Below are 23,135 nucleotides of genomic sequence, written 5' to 3'. Positions count from 1 at the left end.
TCTGACAAAGAGCTGTCTAGCAAGAAGGTGCTTTACTGAACTGCAGAATTTATTATTTTTTTTTTTTAAAAAGAAGGAAACCTGGACTGCCACCTTATCAGAAGACAGCAACTAGATAAGAGACCTTTGTGATTTAAGCTTAGTGTAAACAGATGACAATACAAAAAATTTCTTGACCTATAATTTCCATGAATATTCATAACAATTCTCTGTTTTGTGAATAAACACTTTCATTGAAGTTTGCCTCAATTTCTGATGTGAAGCAACATACTGGGGTGCATATTTGAAGCAGAGAGCATGCAAAAAAAAGCACTGTACTGTGAGACTACCAACACACTTGAGAATCCAAGATAACTTGTAATTTCCAAAGTCGCTTGTTGACTAATTATGAACGCCTTTTGATTCAATGTTTCTACAGCAGTGTCAAGAAACTATTTAGATATTTTGCATGGGTTTAATGTAAAAAATAAATATACTTCACAATCTAAACATCCTTTATTAATTTACTTCTGCCTTTCAATATAAGGAACCCCCCAAGAACTCCTAGATGTGAATACACAGAAAGAGAAAAGTTCAGTACCAACCTTTTCTTTAGTACAGTTACAAAGCAATGATAATGCCAGGTTTACAAATATAGAGCTATTTTTAATCTAATCCTCCAAGAAATAGACCTTATACTAACAAAGTCATATGGAAGTACTGAATGAAACAAGAGAATTGCTCTAAACTGAGGCAACAGCTTTCAGAAGTAACTAGGGTTGTAAAACACTTCATTAAAATTAGAAAATGTACTGCTCTTTTTACTTTTATTTTTTAAAGTGGTATTATGTATTAAAAATACTCCAGTAGAGCATTTAATTAACAAAAATTGAAAATGTAGAGTGCTCCATTGTTCACTGGAATTTGCTTGATTACTTTTACCTTGGTGAGAAAATAATGTATATAATGCGCATATACACAGAAACAACAGTAAAAAAGCTCATATACTACTTGTACATAGTTAGCTGGTAACTTGTAGATAGTTGCTACTCAGTTTGAGTTGTTTGATCAATACTTGGATGACAAGCAGAACCTAGGTAGTCTTGATTTGAAAAAAAAATTACACATTTAACATCAAGGGAGCTTTTGAAAACAAGGACTATATGATATATCTTTAAAGGCAGCGTATGTTTTTAAAATATTTAGGGAGAACATAGCCTTGGACCATGCTGCAGATATCAGTCACTGAAGTGTTCTCCTGCTTGAGCATCATCAGTGCCCCACAAAACCAAACAGGAGAGTAGATACCTATGGATGAATTAAAGTTGGTGCACGAGCATTGTTGCTATATTGCATAGGCCACAACAGGCACAGGCACAGCACTCTTCTCCAGAAGTGCTGCAGTGAATCAAAACACTCAATTCCCTGTTCGGGAGGGAATCAAATTTCTCATACTCCTAAGATGCAAGAAGTGCATTTGGGAAGCGATTGAGAGGATATTTTTCTACAGTATTATTTATACCACACCACAATGAGTACTATGGAACCAGGAACAGGTGCACTGTGTCAGCCAACAGTAATTACACTACAGTACTCAAAGTCTCCCTTTGCATACATGATAACAGATTGTGCTAAAAGTAGTCCAGCTCTATTTAGCTCTAAAATTCTACCCTTTTTTCCTTCATGGAATTTCTATGAACAAAACCAGGAACTTCAATATCCTTCCACATTCTCCACCCCTCTTCAGTATTATCTCACTGCATCACTGTAGTCCCTGTTCAAGTACCCATTTTTTGTTCCTAATCTATACTTACAGTTTCTAAATTTAAGCCAGAAGCTTCTCTTCAGTATTTCTCCAATGCATATTCGAGTACATAAATATCACTAAATGACATTGTAAAAATGAGAAATATTTCTTTTTGTATTGGCTTTATGTATTTGATAAAAATGGCCACAAAGTTTAAGGTTGTGAGGCGTGGGGGTTTTTTTGGTTGTTTTTTTTTTTTTTTTAAGATCAAAAAAGGATCTATGAAAAAGATTTTCTTGAAAAGTGTGGAAATGACAGCAACTAACCTAAGCCTAAATTATATCTCACTGCTGATGAGAAACCAAAGCTTTAGATTGAATACTTCATTTTACTATGAAAAGGACTGGGGTTTAGTTGCATTTGTATCTAGAAGGAACAACTGGAGAATCAAATTTGCCAGATTTTTTTTCAGTTTAAAATGCACCTAACATCAAATTAATACAAGTTAGCATAATTTTTCAATTTCTTCAAGTACTCCTTGAGAAACAAGGAAATATACAGTCCAACAAGTGCAAGATGTGCTTCAGCTGCTATTACTGAAAAGACTCTCTCTCGACCTCATCTTGAGTATAGTGTGTTCACGTTATTTTATCTCTAAAAAGTTAGTATTCTCCCAGGAAATTCCTGATTCAGAGCAGCAATTCAAACTCAGCAAGAGAAAGCTTCCTTGTTTCAGAATTGAGCAACATGCCTTTGAAGAATGGCTACATTTATGATTTTTCTTGAAAGAACAATCTGTCACTGTCCAAACAGTATTTAAGCGTTTTTAAAAAGCTGCAAAACAAAAGCTGAAAAAAATTTTTAAGCTGTATAAAGATATACTTTCAGAAAAAAAAATTACCAACTATAAGATACCCTGTTTCCTCTCAGATCGGAACAGACAAGAACGTTTGGTAGAACTGGCAGAGAAAGATGACCTACATGACTTCCAGAGGAGGAGTGACAGGAGGCACAGATTTGTGTGCTCTATGACTTTTACACTTCCACTAATTGGAAACACATGGAAATTACACTTGGGAAAGGAGAAAAATTAACATCTGACTACTGGAGTACTCTCTCCAGCACCTGGCCGCTCACCAAAAAAATAAAAATATAAAAATATCCCATTTGACCCCTCAAGACTCCTCAAATGTCCACTAAAACAAACACAGGGCACTCACAGCTTTCTCAGAAGAAATTATTTCAGATAACTGCACACTAAAGACTGAGTTGCAACTTTGAATGTTTTTTTAACGATGAATAAGCAGGCCTGCCAATCCCTTCAAACTATCTCTTTCGAAAGCTATCACAGCAAGAAGAAATTGCCTTTTAAACTCAGTAGCTTCAGCACTTTGTGTTGTGATAACTCATGACTGCTAAGAATTTTGAATACAAAAATTTTGGCACTACAAAAAATTACAAAAAGCCCCGAAACCACCACCAACAACAAAAAAAACAACCAAAAAACAAACGACAAAACACAATGCACTTTTTTTTTTAAATTACAAGGGAGAAGTAGGAACCTAACTCTTCATGCTATGCATTGAAACCCCCTATGCAGTGAAAGCAACAGAAGTATGACTCTCAAACAATTTAACATCAAATTTACCTGATGACTTTCAGGTCTAATGACAAAAGCAAAAAGAAATAGGCTAAAGGGAAAAAGAAAAAGAGTACTTACAAATTTATAACCCTATCCAAGTGGTGTTTTGAGCAAAATTGCTGGCTGCTCTTGTCTTGTTTATGCTGACTCTGTCCCAGCTGAACAAACCTGGGAAAAGCAGTAGACAGGAGAATAAATCAAAGAAAGTAAAAGAACAATCCCCCCAAATTCAGCAAATGAAAGAAAATGACACAAAAAAATGAGCCTAAGCCATGTTACATCAGTTACTGATCATGAACTACCTCTCTGGTAAACAAGAGAGATTTTTAAAACTTTGCAGGGGGTGCATATGAGAACTCAGCAGCTTATTTTAGCTTGAAAATGATCTGCCTACTAATTGGTGTCACCTAGGTCATGGAATAGAAACTTTCTCTACCCTATGAAACAGACAGCCTGCTACAGTCAACTTCTTGTCTTTTTCAAAGCAATCAGTCAGATGAACAGCCTATGGGAAAAGTCAACAGAAGAAATAGAAAGTATCTCAAGTTTTTGATTTAAGTCAGTCCTCAGCCAAATTCAACCTAGTTTATTCAGCTGAAACACTGTCAGTCCAGCACACTTATTTCCAAGCACCTGTTGGGCTGCTGAAAGACATTAAGATGCAAAATACTGTTACAGCTTTTTTCTTTGCAATGAATTGGAGCAAAATTGAAAAAAAAAAATTAGTTAATCCTAATCTTATTCACTTAGTCTAAGAGGAAAAGTCAGAGGGTTTCAAGGATATGTAGTTATCTCACACTTGAACTCAATTTGTTCACTCTCCAACACATCTGTGCTACTGAAAACAGAAGTAAATGTTAGTTGTGATGTTTTTAATTTTCTGACACAGTGGCTTTTTTTTAATAGTTAAAAACACTTAGCTTAAAAATAGACTTATTGGTCTATTTCAGAAATCTTTACTGCATTTTAACAGAGGACAATTAACAGTGCAAAAGCAATTGCATGGAAGCATGTACAGAAGATAAAGGAACAACACATTCCCTAAAACAACTTATTGTGATTTTTCTTTCTGCTCCATTCAGATTCTATACTGTAGAAACAAAAGCCTCAGAAACATGAGACATGACTTTGGCTGTTGAAAGTACTTACATTTCTAAATAAGAGAATTTTAAGTGGAAATAAAGACAATTAACATCCTCTAGTGCAGGAGCTTCCTGTTGAAACAAGCTTAAAAACCAAATATAAGCAAAATAAAGGTGCAAATATTTTTATTAATTGCTTCAAATGATCCAATATTCTGGAACAAACAAGGCCTAAATTAACACAAGCAAGTTATCAGACATCAGTAAGATGCACAGTTGCTCCGCAATATACATCCTCAAATTGAGGGACCCCCTGTCCCTTCCAACCTCAACCAATCTGTGGTCCTGTGATCTCTATTTTGATGAGAATTAACACAAATGATGTCAGCCATCAGTGAAAATGGGCTGGACAGACTCAAATTACTTTTAATTTGCATATATACTTAATATAGAACAGTTGATGTAAAGTAACTTAACCTGAGGTACTTTAAATCTGTGAATCCCTGATGCTAATGAAGAAAAAAATACGTAACATGTCCAATGATGTCAAGTAGAGTCAGGATCTTGCATCTCCATTTCCCTTATTACAAAAAATAGAAAAAGACTTGAAGTGAGAACTATAATCATACTGTGAAATAAATTGCTGCTATTCTCAAACGATGTACATTGTAATAAAGGATGTCAGTAAAATCTATACTTTCCACATAAATCAGCACATCAGACTATAAATAGCACTGTGCCTTGTTAGCTAAGAGGTAAGGAATTTGTAATTGTTCTGTTTTTAAAACCTGCATTGCTTGAGGGAAATGAAATAAATGCAAGCTTTTTTTTGTCTTGAAAAGATATTAATAGGGAGCTTCAAAGCCCCCCCCCTGGAGTTTACAGTACTACTGTAACAATAGGCTGAATGTTAGTCCAGCCTGAAAAATGATAAAATGGGAAGTAGCTGCAATTCTGGATGTTACCACAGAGCTGTTCATCTGCACAAAGTGAATCGTAGTAGACACCAGCTTGCACTGGGCCATTTGCAGAGCAACAGTAACTACCCAGTATACCAAAGGGTAATTGTCAAATTGGCATCCATTTTCTAGTGATTAAAATAAAGAACCAAAGTTAGAGGCATAGGTGAAGTTAAAAATTTCAGAGATACTGAGAAACATCCTCCTCAACCCTATTCAAGTGTACCATCTTCAAATTACTCCACGTGTAGGAAATAGGTAAAAATGGGAATTTTCAAAGAACTAAAGAGTGCAAGAGAAGTAGCTACCCCTAAGGAAAAATTAACCGAAAAAGATTTTAAGTAAAAATGATGTTTTGAGAGCATTAATGAACTAAGTCAGGATTAATCATCACATATCACCAAATGAGAAGATATAGTGAATTAAAACTTCTCTCACAAATTGAAAAGGTTTCAAATATAACAACGTAATCACTGCGATTACACATTAGAAAATAAAAACAAACGCACACAAGCCCATTTCAATGTATGCCTCACAAGTACTCACTTCAATATACACACAATGTTTTTCTGAGACGACAGGTAGTTTTCTTACACCCCTTTTCTCAAACTCCATTAATTCTACATTCTAAGCAGGTGTTTGAAACAGTGGTTTATTAAGCAAAATGTAATTGACTTGCACTCCTGGTGTCTTGCATAAGCAATTGCTCTCTTGGCAACTGCATAAGCCTTTAGGAACTAAGAGGGTCTTCAATTTGGATCTAAATTTCTCCAACTGATTTCTAGTACTGAATTCCCATGATTCTGACTAGTTTTCAAGGAAAAATATTGCAGTTGAGGAAAGAATCTCCTCCACCAGGGAACTGAATAAGTAACTTTTCGGTTCAGTTCTAGTTCATTTATAACTGAAATTATTCTAGTTCAGTTTTGGTCTGAGTTAAAAAAATTTCAAAAGGTTCAAATTAATTTCCAATTTAAAAAAAAAAAAGGAAGATTTGAACCAGTTTCTTTTTGGCTTCAGTGTTATTCTGTGATATTGAGGAAAGAATTTGAGAACAATAGCGTAAGTACGTATTTTTTAACAATGGCAACACATAGCCAGCGCTCTATATGGGGTTATGGCAATTCAGAAACAGCATTCCTGATACAATGGGAGTCGCTGCCTTTTGTTGGAGAAGCACACCATTAATTTGCTGATTGCTCTTGGGGAGCTGACAGTTCATGGCTCCTGCAGGAGTGGTGACAACTGTTTTGTAGAGGATAAAAGTCCAAGTTACCCTTGAATAAAAGCTGAAGTTTTCAAGTAGTTGGAGCTGGAAGGTGATACCTTGGTGCTTTCTCACCAACTCTCACCTCCAACTGCTCACAGTAAGCCAGCAGCTCCCAGTTCCTGAGGAGAGCCTGCAGGTGCCGTGCAGCGTGCTGCCTCATGTTGTAGCAGTTTACCTCGAAGTGCAGGAACTGAGTGGGAACTTGCTGGACCACCCAAGGAGCTGTATTTTGTCTTGCACTATGCTGTTTCTTACTCATTTCCTTACGTATGTTTTGAATTCACAAAACCATTTATTAAGAACAAGTGGCAGTATGATGCTGTACACACTATGCTTGGTGCCGTGCATATACATACACACATGTAAACCCTCACACCACGTTTATTTGCATGTTGTTATTTCATAAAACTCCAATAATGGCAAGGGCCAAACTGACTTCTCCCTCTCCTGAAACTTACAGTACTCAAAGTCACTTAGTTATCCATGCTTCTACAGTGTGAGTTATTCTGGCCACTTTTCTCAACTCTTCTCCTCATAGTCTACACCAGATTTAGTAACGGTCTTAAGGTCTCCCTGTAAAACCTACATTTTTTTATTTTAAGCTCAAATGGCCAAAATGTTTCAAGAAAAAGGCTGAATATTATTCAGAAAAGCAATTTTCCTTGAACAAAAGTCACACAACTATTTAAATTTGAGTAAAAGGTAACAGGTAACACTTATCTCTGCGAATAACACATAACGTTTAAAAAAAGACAACTTCTGTTGTTTTGTATGCATTTTTATAGAAGAGGCTATTTCACTTATGACTAATTTGAATTAATGTAATTTAACATTTGAAAAATGCAAAAATCACAGACTACATAGCTTAGAACCATGGAACCACTCCTAATATGGAATTTGCTTATTAATTTCTAGGACTATATTAAGTGACAAGTATTTCTACTGAAGCATCTTTCATTCAATTTTAAGTTCCAAATTATCTTTTACTGATTACCACTGGAAGTCTATCTCACCTAGCGTATATTGTGAGATCATCTTCTGAAGGAACATCTGAAAGATTGAGTCCATACACATCTTTTGTTGATTGTACTACATTCTGGAACGTAAGAAGAAAGATTCAGACTGAGGATACCATAACAACATCCAAAGAAAAGTATGCTTTTAAGCAAGGAATTCTTTCTAAACCTGAAAATAAATTCAGAAGTGCAGGCAAAACCAAACCAGTTTCTCATATACATAGTAATCTTAGCTTGTGCCTGTTTGTTTTTTTAATTAAAAATTTATTAAAAATATTATTCAAGACATTTGTTCAACAAGTAAAGGAAGGGATTCTTGAAAGATAACATCAGATAAAACAACACATTAAGAGAATAAATTATATTTATAGGACATATTACAATGCAGGTATTCAATTCCGTTCTGTGTTGAAACTTAATATAGAATAAATCATATTCGTTCAGAACATGCTCCCACATTTGCTTTCACATTTTCTGCTGTCAATTCTGAAATAATTACAAACTTCAGGTTGAACAAAACTATTTTTGTTTTATACATTACACAATCATGTCAGTCAACTATAACAAGGATCCAATGCACATGCAATACTTCACTATGTCTAATGATTCAGTGTTAAACTGAGGGGGTTTACTGACAAGACACGTGTGACTGCAAGTTAAGTCAACTATAAAAATAGTTTTCTTTCAGTTCAAAAAGATCCAAAGTCAAAGAACTTTTGAAAGATATGTCCTGACTAGAAGTATAAAAGCATTTTAACATTAACTTCTGTGAAATGTGAATAGAAAGGAACTAGCTGTTTGGTTCCACCCCCCACCCTCCGCCCCCACCCACAACAATACAATTTTTCTCTACTCTACAGTTGCTGATGTAAAAAATACCAAAATTCAAATCCCTGACCAAACATCTAATCATTCTGGATTAACCATATTTACTCAAGAATGCACCTAAAAATATAAGCTTACAAATATCAACTCTCTTACACACAAAAAATACCCCATACTATATTTTTTCACCCAAACTTATAGTATTGTTCAAAAATACTAGATGCAACCCATTTTCACAAATGAGAAAACAGTAAAGTGCAGGCTGACACTGGTTAGAGTGCTAGTAAGTTGTCAGTTTAACTAACAGAGACAGAAAATGGAATATTTGTAAGCTTAGGCTTTTAACTTCATTAAAGTTTCTTTTTAAAGTTAAGCTTAACTTGAGGGAAAAAAACCAAACGTATCTGAAACATTTCTATGGTTTACCAGTTCTAGAAAATAGACGCTTATTTAATTAACTAGATAGATTATCACCTTTTCCAGTTAAAGTTGTTTTATTTCTTGTTACATTATTCAATTTAGCCATCAAGTTTTGAAACCCTCCATTACAGGTCTTCTTTTTAAACTTTTTAACCACATATGTAGACAAAACAAATAATTGTAATTGCCAGAAAAATAATTCTGAAACATTTTTTGAAAAGCCTATATTTGATGCTCTGCTTAGCCTGGTAATGGAAAAAGAACATTTCACAAGCTAAATAAAGACCAGCTGGTGAACATGTTAAAATCTAAGGTCTAATACAGTCTTTAAGGTTACTAATTTTTATGTTTCGTTTCTGAACAGAAAGTTCCCATAAACATCGTGCCCTCAGAAATAACGTATCTAAGAAAAGCTTTGTACTTTTGAAGAGAATAAAAAAATTTACAATGGAAGGCAGACATTAACAATAACCCAAGTTATTTGCTAACATAGCAATTCAGCATAACTGAATAGGTAATCCTTTTCAGCACTGCAATTTTAATAAGCAATGACACAAATTAACAACACAAATTATGACTAAAATTCAGTGCATGAAAAGGTGCTAATAAAATGGAAAATATTTCTTCATGTGCATTACTATAAGAATCAGAATAGCTCACGCAATTGTAAGCCATTAAACTTCAATACTATCTTAAATCATATTTTGTGTTTACATGCATCTCAGTTAAGCATCTTAAAAATCTAAAAAAAGTTATCTAAGGTCTGAGTGTTGAAGTGGTTCAATACACAGATAGAAAAATTGACATGATAACTTGTGCAATGGTAAGTATCAAGAATAAAATTTCAGGTTGGATTTCTGCTGTTTCCAGATGGTTTTTTTAACAATCTGACTTGCTGGAAAACAGGTACTCTAATATTCAGAGATAATGGAAAATTTTCAGCTAAAATACCTTGCATAAACAGAAATAAATGCACTTGTATTGGCATAACAATTAATCCAAATTGTCCAAAATTAATACCACATGAATTCATAGTTATTTTATTGAAAATACTTCATTAAGGTTAGGAAGCAGGCCATGTTGCACAGAAGGCTGAAAATCCATCATCTGAGAACACACTACCCTAGGCTAAGGACTGAATGAAATGAAAATTTAAATTGTAGCAGAAAAAAAGGCAGTTTTATTCTCTGTTGCCTATCAGGCACTATATTTTATACTGACTAAGGTCATAAGTACTGAAGTTTCTTCAAATGTGATAACATGTAAAAGCATAACACCATAGCCATTTAAATTAGCTATGCCTTAAAAAACCCACCACCCCCGCCCCCAACCAAAAAACCCTACCTCCCCACACGCCCCACCCCCAAGACAACACAAGTATTTTCCAGGTTTGTATAGTCTCCATTAACATATCCTTTTGCTAAGACATTTTCAGTGGTACCCAAAATGGATGTCTACAAGAAAGAATTTGAAGAAATGTTACATAAATTAATAAAATAGGTATTTCCATAATACTTCATAAAAATTAATATTTTCATTAAATTAGCACCCAAGGAATTCCAACAGAATTGGAGTTATGCTAGCAAAAAAAGATTAATAGCCCACAACTGAGAATACACATTCTTTTCACATGACTGGGCATACACGATTTCCCTATTACCCTGCCACTATCTTCAGCCTTAGTAGTAGTAATAGCATATGACCAATGTGACAATATTATCATGCACATTTTTTGAGTTTTTTTTTTTTAAAATGTCAGACCATATAAATGAAACAGCAATTTAAAAATCTTCACATAAATTAGGTTGAAATCTAGCCAGATTGATCATTAATTAAAAGTTATATACACCCAAGCAAGTAGCATTATTCAAAAGGAATAGATTTGTAATTGAAAGGGGTGGTGCTCAGGACCTCAGATCCATACTACAAGTCTTTCAGGGGGTTTGCTCCAGATTAGCTCCCACAGACTAAATGTTGATTAGGTAGGTAGATCAGGTACATTCCTGGAGAAGCATCTCCCAGTTTAGTTTCATGCAAAAAGGAATCCCGTTTGCATGCTCCAAGACCACCTCACGATGTGAGCCAGAGCATGGTAAGGGACAATGATCAGAAGTGCACTACTGCTCTGAATTAACACACTAGCATAGATACATTTTATACTTTATGTAATGGACTACACCTGACCTGAGTACTTTTCAAATGACAGATTTCTAACAGTAATTTTCAGTTTTTGAAAAATGTTATTTTCTGCTGTGTTTCACTATTACACAAGAATAACAGTGAAGTTTTATAAGCAGTTCTGCTAATATCTACACAAAGAAATTACACTGGAGACCTTTTTCACTTAATTTCTCAGTGCCTTACACTTCTGTCTGTTCTATAACATTTCTTCTTTTTATTTTTAAGGAAATGTGAATTTTAAGTCCATGATTAGCCTTCTTGCCTGCCACAATAATTTCTTACCTCTGTGATTTTTGTATTGTCTCCTGTATCAGTCACTTTTACTGGAGTTGAACGTTGAGAAACAGCACCTTCATCTTCTTTGTCTGTCCCAGAATCATCTTCAGAACTACTTGACACTGCTTCCTCACTTGGGGGTGGAGGAGCACTAGCAGCTGTTTTGCGCTGCAGCACCGTTTCTTCTCTATTACTTTTGTTCCTATTATGAAAGGCAGCGTGTATATTTATGAAATCAGCTAAATATTAACAAGAAGTATTTAAAATTCCTAGTTTGGTTAAAATCTTACTGGGGGAAATGAGTTCTACCCTCTGGAGCAACTTGTTGCTTATCTTTTGAATCACCCAATTGATTTACTTTTCTTCAATCTCTTCTTATTGCAGAGCATTTAAAGAGAGGTCAAAGGATTATGTCAGCTTTTCTCCAATTCTCTGATTCTTTACTTAAATCCCTCCCCCCAGACTGAATGAATAAAAAGGAATAAAAATTGAGACATAACATCTTTGGTTTTGATCTGGGAAAAAGTTTCACTTTCTGATTAACATTATCCACTCCACTAGCTTTCTTAATCTTGGGCCCAAAAATCTTAATCATACTGTCACTTTTTCCCCTTCCTTTTGCATACCTATCCCAACAATTTAGTTCTTTAATCAGCAACATTTCTTTATGCGGCATGTATTTCTCACTTCAGAAATTCTACTCAGTATAAAGAGGTGCCTTATTTGTAAGAATTCTTCAAAATACAGTATCTATATTTTAGTAGACTAACACTGGGTTTAACTGTACAAGGTCTGAAAGGTATGCGTTAGTTTACCCATCAGAAATTGCACCACCCTTATGTCCTCTATATCCTTTCCTACTGGCCCTAGAAGGGTATGTGGTTGCACTTTCCTCTCAGACACTGTCACAATCTTTCAGGAATCTTCCTTTCTGGAGGAAGAGGGACTGGAAGGCAGGTAATGAATATGTTTATAGACAAATGAGTTCTGGAAACGGGGAAGGAACATCTCCTCCTTGCTGAGGTGACTGTCCATATATAAACTAACATTGCGTGTGACTTATTGTAAAGGAAGGCCCTAAAGGAAGACAGCAGCATGCTAAGAGGCTTTGAACAACAGCATACTGTTTGGTCCAAATGCTATTTTGAGTTGCAGCTCTAGTGTTCTCATCAGCAAAGGCATGGAGGTCACCAGTATCACTTGAGCTCTAGTGGAGCACACCATGACTGTCACAAAGAGTTCTGCCTTTTGCAGTCAAACTCATATAGCAGTTTATTCCTCTAATGAATTACCTAAACTTTACATGCTTTAGGAACACATATAAACAAGTAAGAGAGTCCTCCCAAAGGTTCTTGATCTGAGAGCACACCCCACCCCCAAGGACATGAATATATCAGAAGAATTCTTACAGCTAGAATAAATGCCTTAGGGGAAAAACACAACACAGGTAAGTTTAATTTCTGACTCAGCAGAAACTGTCATCTCCTTAGATTGAAATTTACAGAAAGTTATGACGACACACTGCATTCTTTTTAGAGAAAATTAAGGTTATCTTCCTAGATTTCTAAACGAGGTGAAGGTCACAAGAAAAGCAGTCCTTTCTGAAAGCTGAAGAATGGAGCAAGTAGCCAAACACTGATAAGGGTGATAACTGCACCCCCAACACATACTCAGAAGGCAGCCAAGATCCAATTGTCCTAGGGGACACTTATAAATGAAAACAGATCAGCAAATCCTCCAGAAATGTCCTAGTAGATTAAAAGATGATGACAAACTTGCAAGGCAAAGATACCACCTCTACCAAGGGCTAAATACGGGTAAGGTGGAAGACTGAAGCCACCTTTTACCCCACTACACAGCCAATGCATGGGAAGCCTTACGAGCAATACCCAGGGAGTCCTGGAACGTGGCTTTCATCCAGCTGATTCTCTATCTCGTAACAAGCCCTAAAAATCACAGTGGAGAGCTTGCAGCAAAGTGCCTGAGAAGAATGTATAATGGTCAAGAGTTTAATGGAATATCTGGAGAGAAATTAGTTAGTCCAAAATCTGACATAAAACCATTCCAAAGTGAAAGAATAAAGCTTATCCTCAAAAGTACCCATAAACTCACAATTCTTAGCAGAGGTGTAACTGTTGAACAGTCTTTCTGCTTATTCCCAGGGAACATCAGCAGCATGAAATCAGCTTCTACTAGTGATAAGCATAGTCTTCTCTCAATAGTTACTGATAGCGAGTCCCTCATGGTCAAGGCACAATGGATGTTACTTACAAGACAGTCAAACTTTGTCACTTTTAACAGTATGGCAAGCTTTCAGAACAACTATAATGTTGTGACAGCACAGGTTTAATCATTACTGACAAAAGGTTTCCTTAATATGAGGTATCAAAGAGAGAATGAATTGGTTCAGGAAGAGTCCCCATAGCCCTTGTGTGATAGAGCAGATCAAACACAACGGTGGAATAAATAAAATAATGCAAAAGCATTTTTTTGTCATTTCATTTGTCCCAGTAACTGTTGCTGAATTGTTTTCTGTAATTTTATCTATAAATATTTTAATAACATTTTTTATCAAAAACTATGCTGAAATTGGCATTTATTGCTGTTTCAGGATATGTTCTATTTATTCAAAAATTTTTTTTTTAAAGACAACAATAAAGTAAGTCTGTCATCTCCAATAGAGAATACAGTTGCCATTAGTATGAAGAGATGATCAAATTTTAACAACCTCTGTACCTTTATTCTTGATAAAATTTTCTCATGGGTTTCACTTAGAGTACAAGAGAAGAGAAAAGATTAAGCAAGTCTGAATAAAGAATTCCCAGTGTCAAATAAAAATCTCAAATTAGATATGATTTTCAAAGTGTACAATTCTACATTATAACACCAATGATTTTTTTTATTTCCCATGTAATAGAGAATATGCTACATAGACACACACCTTGAGTATATGTATTTGCATTACGATTTCACTACTATTAAACCAGAACAAAAATTTCATATTTCAGACTTACCCTAACACTGATTTTCCAGTTTCATCAGGTTTACGAACAGTAAATGGACTTGGATCAATTCCCACATTCTTAGGCATAAAATCTCTGGCAAAATAGAAAGGAAAAACTGTTCATGAGGAAAGTTCAACACATACAATTTTTAAATTTTCTGGAAGAACCACCTCTAACACCTACCTTTGAATTTAAAAAAATAATAATTTTAAAAAGAAATACCAAGTTCTAACTTCATCATTACAAGTTAAAGTTATGTAAATATAACCCCCCTAGGTATTTAAAAAGCTTTCAATTGCATTCTTTAGTTCCATAAAACAGCTGCAAACATTACCACTTGCCAAGGAGGCTAGAGCAATGTGCTCCATTCCTGTCCTGAAGAAGCCCTGTAACTCAGCTACGTTGTTTTGAAAATGCTGCCAACACTCAAATTGGGTCAAAAAGCTACATGAAACAATCTGCCTGAAAGTCTTTAGCTAAAGCATGATTAAGATTATGCTTAGAAAATCCAGTTGATTGCTGCCAACAACAAAAAAATAAGCGCCACCAACAAAACCCCACACTATCTGGCCAGCTTGATGAACTGAAGAAAACAATTGTAAAATGAGAGCAGAACAATTAGAAAACAATTGCTTTGAAGGTAGTCTCTGTGATCTGAGTCCACAGAGAAAAGCTCATTTCTCAGCCTTCAAATGCCCAAACATTTGTCATTCCATAATGGAAAATAATTGGAAATTTAAGTACTGTCTTAACAGAATTTTTTTTTAGAGTAGCATTTCCATTTCAGTACTGTGATTTAGTTTCTAGAAATATGCTAAATTTGAAGCTTAAAACAAAACCAAAACAAACACCACACAAAACCTATCATGTAACACAGATTTAACCAAATAAATCAAATATACATTTAATTCACACCAAATCAACTTCCAATTAAGGTTTTATAGTCACAAATCATCCCAATATACCGTGTAGAATTGGTCATCGCCAAGCAGAAGGTCTCATCAAAACTGCTCAACTCATATGGCCGAAAAAACTCATTGTGGATATCAATTTCCTCTTCATACTTGTGGAATTTCTTCACTGTCAACTTGCGTCTGTTTTCAGCACATGTCACTGGGGAAAAGAAAAAAATAATCTTTTTACTAACAATTACTACGTCTGCACAAATCTAAACAAACAGTAGACTGCTTACCTAGCCACCCTACCAGGCATTTTTCTACAGCAATATCCCCTCTATGACAAGAAAACATGATATGAAGAAGATGATGCACAGCACATCTTTAATAAATATGCATTATCAACCACCATAGTTTGATTTCCCTCCATGACAACAATTCCTAGTAAAACATGCTCCAAAGTATCCCAGAGACGTAAGACATACTAGCTATACCCTGTCATCTGCAACAGCAATGTAACCACCAGCATAGACTACAAATATATGTTAATAGGCAAGGAAAAAAAAAAAAAAAAAGAAAAAGAAGAATGAAGTGTGCCCTGGTACATTAACATATGCAGGTCAAGTTTTAGCCAGATAGGTATCTCTTGCATCCTGCAGTTGAAAAATCATAGCTCACTGAGGGGGGGGAAGTATTTAGCAATCATTATGGAAACATTAATTTTTTTTTTTTTTTTTCCAGAATTGGGATCTAAACCAGTTAAAAAGCATTTGTGACTAAAACTTCTTTTTCAAGATACTCTGTAAGGCAAGGGGCGAATATAGCTCCTACCTTCATCAAAAGGAAGAGGTAAATGCTTTAGCACACCTGTAGTCCACCAGTAAGTATAGCTGTATAGGAAAAAGAGACACACAATTGATACAGAAGATTTGATCTTGCATCTAGTCTAAACGTTTGCACATAAGAGTTACCCAACCAGACACTGTCACTTTACTAAACGTTTCTCTATAATTTGAGTGTGGAAGAAAGTAAAGAATTATCCTTGGATGAAGGATTTCAACAGGCCCCAATCCTACTACTTTGCTCTCAGGCTATGAAATTTAAACACATGAAGCTCAATACAGGTATGGAGGGAGGAGTGGGTTTGTTCCATTTAACAAAATACATTTCAGATGCCTACCTCTACAGTACTGAAAATCAAGGCCTCAGTACATATAGAAGATATTTATGTATTCCTCTTGTTCTGGCCTTTGGGGAGGAAAAAAAAAAAAAAAAGCACCAACCCCCACTCCACCCAGCACTTGTTTCCTAAAATTTAGGAACAGGGTATGAAGAAATGAAGGTCAATGATAATAAAATTGGAAGATTGTCACAGCAGCTGACTTCTACACATAGAAATACATTTTGATGTGACAGCTGTCCTGAGTCTGAGAACTGTATGTTGGCATAGCTAACAGCAAGAACCAGGCCCTGCTGGAAGCTTATTCAGGATTTCTGAAAAACAACAAAGGAAGTCAAGCAACATTCATAAAATAAAGCACATTTTATCTTTCATTCATGTTTACATATTTTTCTCTTCTCAAATATACTTTAATTTCTTCTCTAAATTATTCTGATAGTTTCTTCTATTTCGTTACTTGGGATAAAAAGACATTTATCTTCATTGATTTTTATTTCAAATATGTGTGTATTCACAATACTGTAAGGGCTGTAATCAGAGTATTAATGCAGTTATCTCCTACTCATGTCAATGTAGCCACCTGGAGCAAAAACAACAGGTGTATTCCCATGCCCAGAGAGAGAATTGTTAGTGGGACTTAGCAAATGGTGTAGAACAGGCAGGGCAACACACTTCAATTCCAAGAACTGTGTACGTCCTAACAGAAAGGAATAAGTTATGCCTGACAGTCCCGTGTCTTCTTGAGTACTGTCTCAGGCCATGCTAGCAAGCCATCTTCTCCAGCGCCTTCAGAAACTATGCAGACATATCCAGTTTTGCTGCTTCAATAACTGATAAGTAATATGGCAACAGAAAGTCTTCTTTTCCCGTGTTCACTCTCCTTTCATGTGAATCACAAATTACATAAGAGTAATATATAAAACTCATTATGAAATCTCTTCTTTCTGATGGAGGGGCAAATACAACATAGGAAAAGCACATAGTCAAAGCAAGTTTCAATGACAGGAAACAACATCTTCCTTCTCTTTCTATATCCTTGATTTCATTATGACTTTTCATTATTTCCTTTGCTGCTGTGCCCAAGGAATCCAAAAGAGGTACTGCACAGAGAGGCAGGAAGAAGTTTCATGAAGAACTTGTCTAATAGTTGGAAGAGCTTTTTTCACCTAACTATGTATTACATGGAGGTGTCATTCTGTTCACAGGAGAAAACATCTTGGTTGTATAAGTGCTCAGAAGAAATTTTGGCAGAATGAAAGGTAATACTAATTAACAAGTGAATCAAGAATACCAACAATTTTTTTTTGTTTAAATGTTCCACCTCATTTAGGAACAGTATCTGTGACAAGTAAGAGACAGTTGTTTAACAGAGTAACACATGAAAGGGCGACTAGGACATTCGTATATTTCCAATATATCAGCTGAATTCATTTTTTACATACAATAATGCTCGGAACCAGCAGGCAATAAAAGTAATGTTGCATGTTTCCTGTGTGCCTGAAATAGCACTTGGTTGCACGACTGATATGAGCTAGCATCAGGAGACAAAAGGATTGAAATTTAGAAACAGTCATATCATGCGCCAGCTGGCATGATGGGTCAATGGAATAAGCAGCCAACAGGGATTGAATGCACTGTTTAAACACTTGCCATCTTCCCCCAGACAAAAATCTAATTCAGATCTACCATTTTTGATACAGAGCTTTAAGACTCTCAGAATGAGCAAAGATACAAACAGTGAAATTCCTAAAAGATTATTTAGTTAACAAGTCTACTACTGTCCTTATTAAAATCGATTTTTTTAAAACGCAGTATTTATAATCCTTAACAAAACCATTCTACTTTGTGAAGCACTCTACGATTACTTTAAAAATTTTACACTTTAAGCTCTATTACTTCTGCATATTACTGTGCAACTACAATGGAACGCAAATGAAGAAAAATAGTCTTCAAAACAGACTAGACATGGCTGAAAGGAAGGTAGAAAATCATGGGCTTCTTGGTATGCACAGCTGCAGACTAAGTGCATTACACAAAAAAATTAAACAAATATTATCCTCATCACCTAACCTCAAATACAATGACTTAATAAATCTGACCATCAAAAATGCACATGTGTATTGCTTAATGAGACAGTGGTAGCTGTACTTCAGTAAAATAGTAAAGCATTTCACATTGCAGGATAGAATTTCATATGAAATGAAATTTCTTTTTTCAGCACAAGAGGAAAATAATGTACTAAAGCAAATTGTTCAAAACACCAACATCCAACATTTTTGGTAATCTCTTGAAAGTTGGAGGGGGTGGGGGCATGGGTGGGTGTTAAGTTTTTGTAAAAGCTTAAAAAACAGTAAGCAAGCTTTTGACAGGCTGACCAGATAATCTGGTTAACAACATGGGTTTTTTAATATTTATTAGAGCAATACCAAACAAACAAAACATAACAGCAAAATACCTTCGCCTGGTCTGTGACAGACTGAGGGTGTTCTTGTGATGCAAATAAAAATCAGTGGGAAGTTCCCAGAGATGAGGTTTTCCTTCTGTAGGCTTGAATACTCCCAGAAAGAGATTGATAGAATCTTGCCTGTCTGCATCTGTTAGACAAGAGGTACACTTAACACCAGGAAAATTGCAGAGCTCAAGCCCATTCAGACATTTGCTTGTTTGTTATGTTTGCTCCTCACAGACAGAGTGCGTATGTCCTATGACTTCTACAGGGACCTCTGGGTTTCAACCACCGTAATGAAACTTCATTTAGACCTGACATTCTGCCACACTGCAGTGCACGTGGGGCTGGTACCAGCACTGCCTCTTTCCTTGGCTTCTCTCACAGGAGCTGTGGCAGAAGCTCTGCTTAAAGGCTTTGCAGAAGTGAGACCTCGTGCTGCAGCTCCATCTCACACCTCTGCATGTATGTGTATGCATGAAGCATGTGCATGTATTTATGCATGTTTCAGGGAATCTGACATATCACGATGAATGATTTAATGAAATTAAACAGTACCCATACAATACACAAGTTTCCCATGTAACACACAAATTATGAATTCTTTGGGTTTTGCTAGCCAAAACATAGTCAGTAAAATGATTAAACTTCACAGACACCTTTTAATAACTTGGATGTTTTCTCCTGTCAGTTTAAATCATCAATTTCTCTTACCATATTCTAAGCTTCACCAAACTAAATAGGGCAAGTGCTAAAATCCAGTAGTTACATACCACTGTACATGAAACATGGCAAGAAATGTTGTTCACTTACATCTTTAAAATCTCTCTTGCTACCTAGCTGCAGATAGAATGAGTTACAACAGATACGAAGAAAAAGCTGGAGTCAGATGATGGCTTGGGGATGGTGAACTGTGATAAAGACGGCTTTGCAAGCAGACTTGTAGGGGCAGAAGGCAGCTTACGCACAGAGGATCTTCAGATATGGAGGAATATGTGGAGAACTGAACTCTATTTGTGCCCTGAGGAATTGGTATTTAGAAAGCTCTCGTATCCACTCTTGTTTGCACTTCAGTAATCATCAGACAAGGAATAGTTCAGATGAGTTCAATAGTGTTACTCCTTCAGTTCTCTCCACATTTCAAAAAGAGCATTATGAGAGTTGAGTATCCCTTTAGCAACACACTGCATCAAAAAGACAAACTGAAGTGTCAGTATACCAGAAAGCAGCTAAAAAAATAGGCAGAATTCACAAAGCGGTGATATGACGGCAAGGACTAAGTTGATTCCTGGCCACCACCAAAGTTTCAGTCAATATCTCCTTCTCCCCAGAATTCAAACATGTCTTCCCTCTGTGCAACATGCAATATTTTTTACAGGGAATTAAGGCACACAAGCAGATGACTAATGAAGTGCTATGTAGAAATTTGGTGACAATAGGATTACACAAAGGTACGGTACTTTACAGAAGTGTGTATATGCAGAGGTCAGTATTTGGAAGTGGGATCTTCTGTATAAACAGTCACATGGTATAACAGGGCAAGGAAGGGGGTGGGGAGAGAAGGGGGACGAGAGAGGAAACCTCTTGATGTTGCTTGGCTATCCTTCCCTACTTAGAGGGCCTTTCATCTGGAATCCGGCTTTTTTCTTCCTTTTCTGTCCACTCATACTCCCTCCAGATACTTTTACTGTCCCTTGAGAGCACTCTTCCAAAATTATACTTATTTTACCTTCTTTCTTGCTCCTTACTTTCCCATTTTTCTTAAGAGTATCAACTTACAAACATTAACTCTTCAACACACTAATACTCAGTGTAGGTTCTTATGATTTGCAGGCCATATTGTTTCTGCAAAATAGTGTCACAGTTTAACCAAGACATAAGGAGAGAATGAGGAAGGCCAGAAACAGTGCAAGAAAGCTATGCAAAACTCAGCAAAAAGGTCTGGAAAAAAATAAACAAAAGAAACCTCGTTGAGGATGCTGAGAATTAAAAAGAAGGAAAAAGTCACAAGCAATAACATGTATTCTTTCTTCCTGATCAAGTCAGTCAGTGGTTTAAAGAAAGTGCTGAACAAAACCCAAGAAAGCTCTCTACTTTAAGCATAGAAACTGGAGGAGCCCTAAAGACAAAATTACTTAACGTGAGCAAAAATTGGTGGTAATTTCTGAAAGCTAAAATCAGAGATGAGCCTCCTTTGTCCATTTACCATTGTTTCACCTGCCAGGAACAGAAGGTATACTGAAATTGTTAATTAAATAATTGTAAAACAATTAGAGTAAAACAAGATAATTCAGTTAAACTATGTCACTACTTATATGACAGATGCTAAAATGAAATAAAACTAAATGAAATTTGTTCTGTGAAAAACAGCTTGAATTTAAACTCATACCAACTGAATTAACCAATTCATTGTCTGAAATGGTCTATAGCAGCAGTTCATTAAAGCATTCTTACCTTTCTTCCACAGCTAAAAAATGACTGCTGTTGAATGTTACACTGCAAAAGGACTCAAGCTCTCTTGCATTTATTGTTTCAATTGCGCACTTGTGTTTTAAACTTAACAGAAATACAGGACATTTATCAGGAAATGTCTTTCTACTGTCTGTCTTCTCAACTTGTAATTTAAAAGTAGGTAAAACCCCATAACATTAAAGATCCTTTGTGCATACGTCTTCAAGCAGGCACAAACATATACATGACTGGGGAAGTAGATAGTTAATTTGAAAGGTGACAAAAACTCCCCATGCCTTACCTTAAGGGTTGAACAATATTTTTGTTTAAAACTAAGTCATAGTAACAAAAGATTTTGTCTTTGAAACACTGGCCACAGAAAACAGGATATTGAGCTTTTCAGATCAATTTTCTTATCTAGATAGAAAAAAAAATCTCTCTTCAAAAATAAATAAATATGAATGTGTCAACACACTGTGGAGCACAGACAAAAGAGCAAACAGGTCTTCTCCCTTCATTGTTAGCACCGAATGTTGTAATTATGTACAAGCAAGTAGAAAGACTGCACTGATTTTTCAAAAGATACTGCAATGTACGTGTATACCAGCACATTTTTAAGACCATTTGAGAAAACAAGAACTGAAGGGGCCATTTAATTGAATTAGCCTAAAATAATCTACTGCTCTCAATCTGAGTTTGCAACTGCACTACATGACAAATTACTAAATCATGAGAGATTCAACACAATTGGGACTATAACATCCCATGACTAAAAGGTTATAGTAATTAAGTTTACTTTCATACAACACTACAAGGTAGTTTACTATGTCCAGTCCTGTTTGTGGATAAATAGATTATTCCAGATTCCAGAAGCTTATTATGCATGTTGTAACTCTAGCACTGAAGTCTGCAATGTCACATTACTTTCTAAAATGCATAAAAGCTAGAAGAATATTATTTGGAATACCATTTCCTAATTTCTCTGACAATCACAAATAAAAGAAAAATGTTAGAATTCAACTAATCAGAATGCCTGCCAGAGAGGGTGTTGAAGGAACACCTAATTCTTAGCTGGATAATGTTCTTTTTTCTGGTACAACTCACTTCCTTATAACCAGGGTACTTCAAACAGTTGAATTCCCAAACTACACTGCACCCTCTACTTCTTTCAAATGCTAGAATTAAAAACATGCATGAAAAAAGTCAAAATTTTTGCCTAAATCTGGAAGATGTTTTCAAGTTACCATAAAATTAATTGTCCCATGTTTTTAGGAGGAAACCTTGGTTTTCTTCTAAGCTTCAGTCACTAACTTGATCCTGAGAATATTTTTTTAATTCTTCACTCTTCTATTATATAAGCAACATACTACAAATTTATAGGTACAGAAAATCCATAGAAAAGCTAAGCCACATGTCACGAACTAGGGTGAAACTGCATTCGATGTTATCTTTCTTACAAGTCCAAATCTCATCTACTGGATTAGTATCTCCAGGCAAGTCACTTAACCAATACATGTCTTTTTCTCATCTGTACAGCTTAATTAATAGTGATTATCCCAAGAGCTTTGAGGTCAACAGATGAAACCATTTTCTTAAAAGCATAATTTACTTTTAGAATCATGTATTTTTTTAAGACAGACAAACAGAACAAGTGTGGCTAAGTGATTTATTTAGGAGGCACTGTTAGCAGGACACTTGTAATCTTGTTCTGAATTTGATACACTGTATGACTTCAAGCAAATCACTAAAATTTTCTGAGT

At 35.6% G+C, this 23,135-nt stretch overlaps 1 protein-coding gene across 2 annotated transcripts in view; it reads right to left on the bottom strand.

The window, feature by feature from the left end:
• Positions 1-23,135, bottom strand: part of FIG4 (FIG4 phosphoinositide 5-phosphatase) — a 63,755-nt gene that overhangs the window by 11,250 nt on the left and 29,370 nt on the right. For both annotated transcript variants that reach the window (XM_010561646.1, XM_010561647.1), the window contains 7 exons: positions 18,934-19,072; positions 16,130-16,188; positions 15,368-15,515; positions 14,412-14,495; positions 11,404-11,599; positions 7,693-7,775; positions 3,447-3,536 (listed from right to left, as the gene is read on the bottom strand). In XM_010561646.1, the coding sequence (XP_010559948.1) occupies positions 3,447-3,536; positions 7,693-7,775; positions 11,404-11,599; positions 14,412-14,495; positions 15,368-15,515; positions 16,130-16,188; positions 18,934-19,072 (799 nt within the window). The remainder of the gene's footprint in view (positions 1-3,446; positions 3,537-7,692; positions 7,776-11,403; positions 11,600-14,411; positions 14,496-15,367; positions 15,516-16,129; positions 16,189-18,933; positions 19,073-23,135) is intronic.

This window comes from Haliaeetus leucocephalus, unplaced genomic scaffold (genome assembly GCF_000737465.1).
Source record: "Haliaeetus leucocephalus isolate CR32 unplaced genomic scaffold, Haliaeetus_leucocephalus-4.0 Scaffold149, whole genome shotgun sequence".
In the NCBI taxonomy this organism is placed as follows: Eukaryota; Metazoa; Chordata; class Aves; order Accipitriformes; family Accipitridae; genus Haliaeetus; species Haliaeetus leucocephalus.
This window is presented reverse-complemented; position numbering and strand designations above follow the sequence as displayed.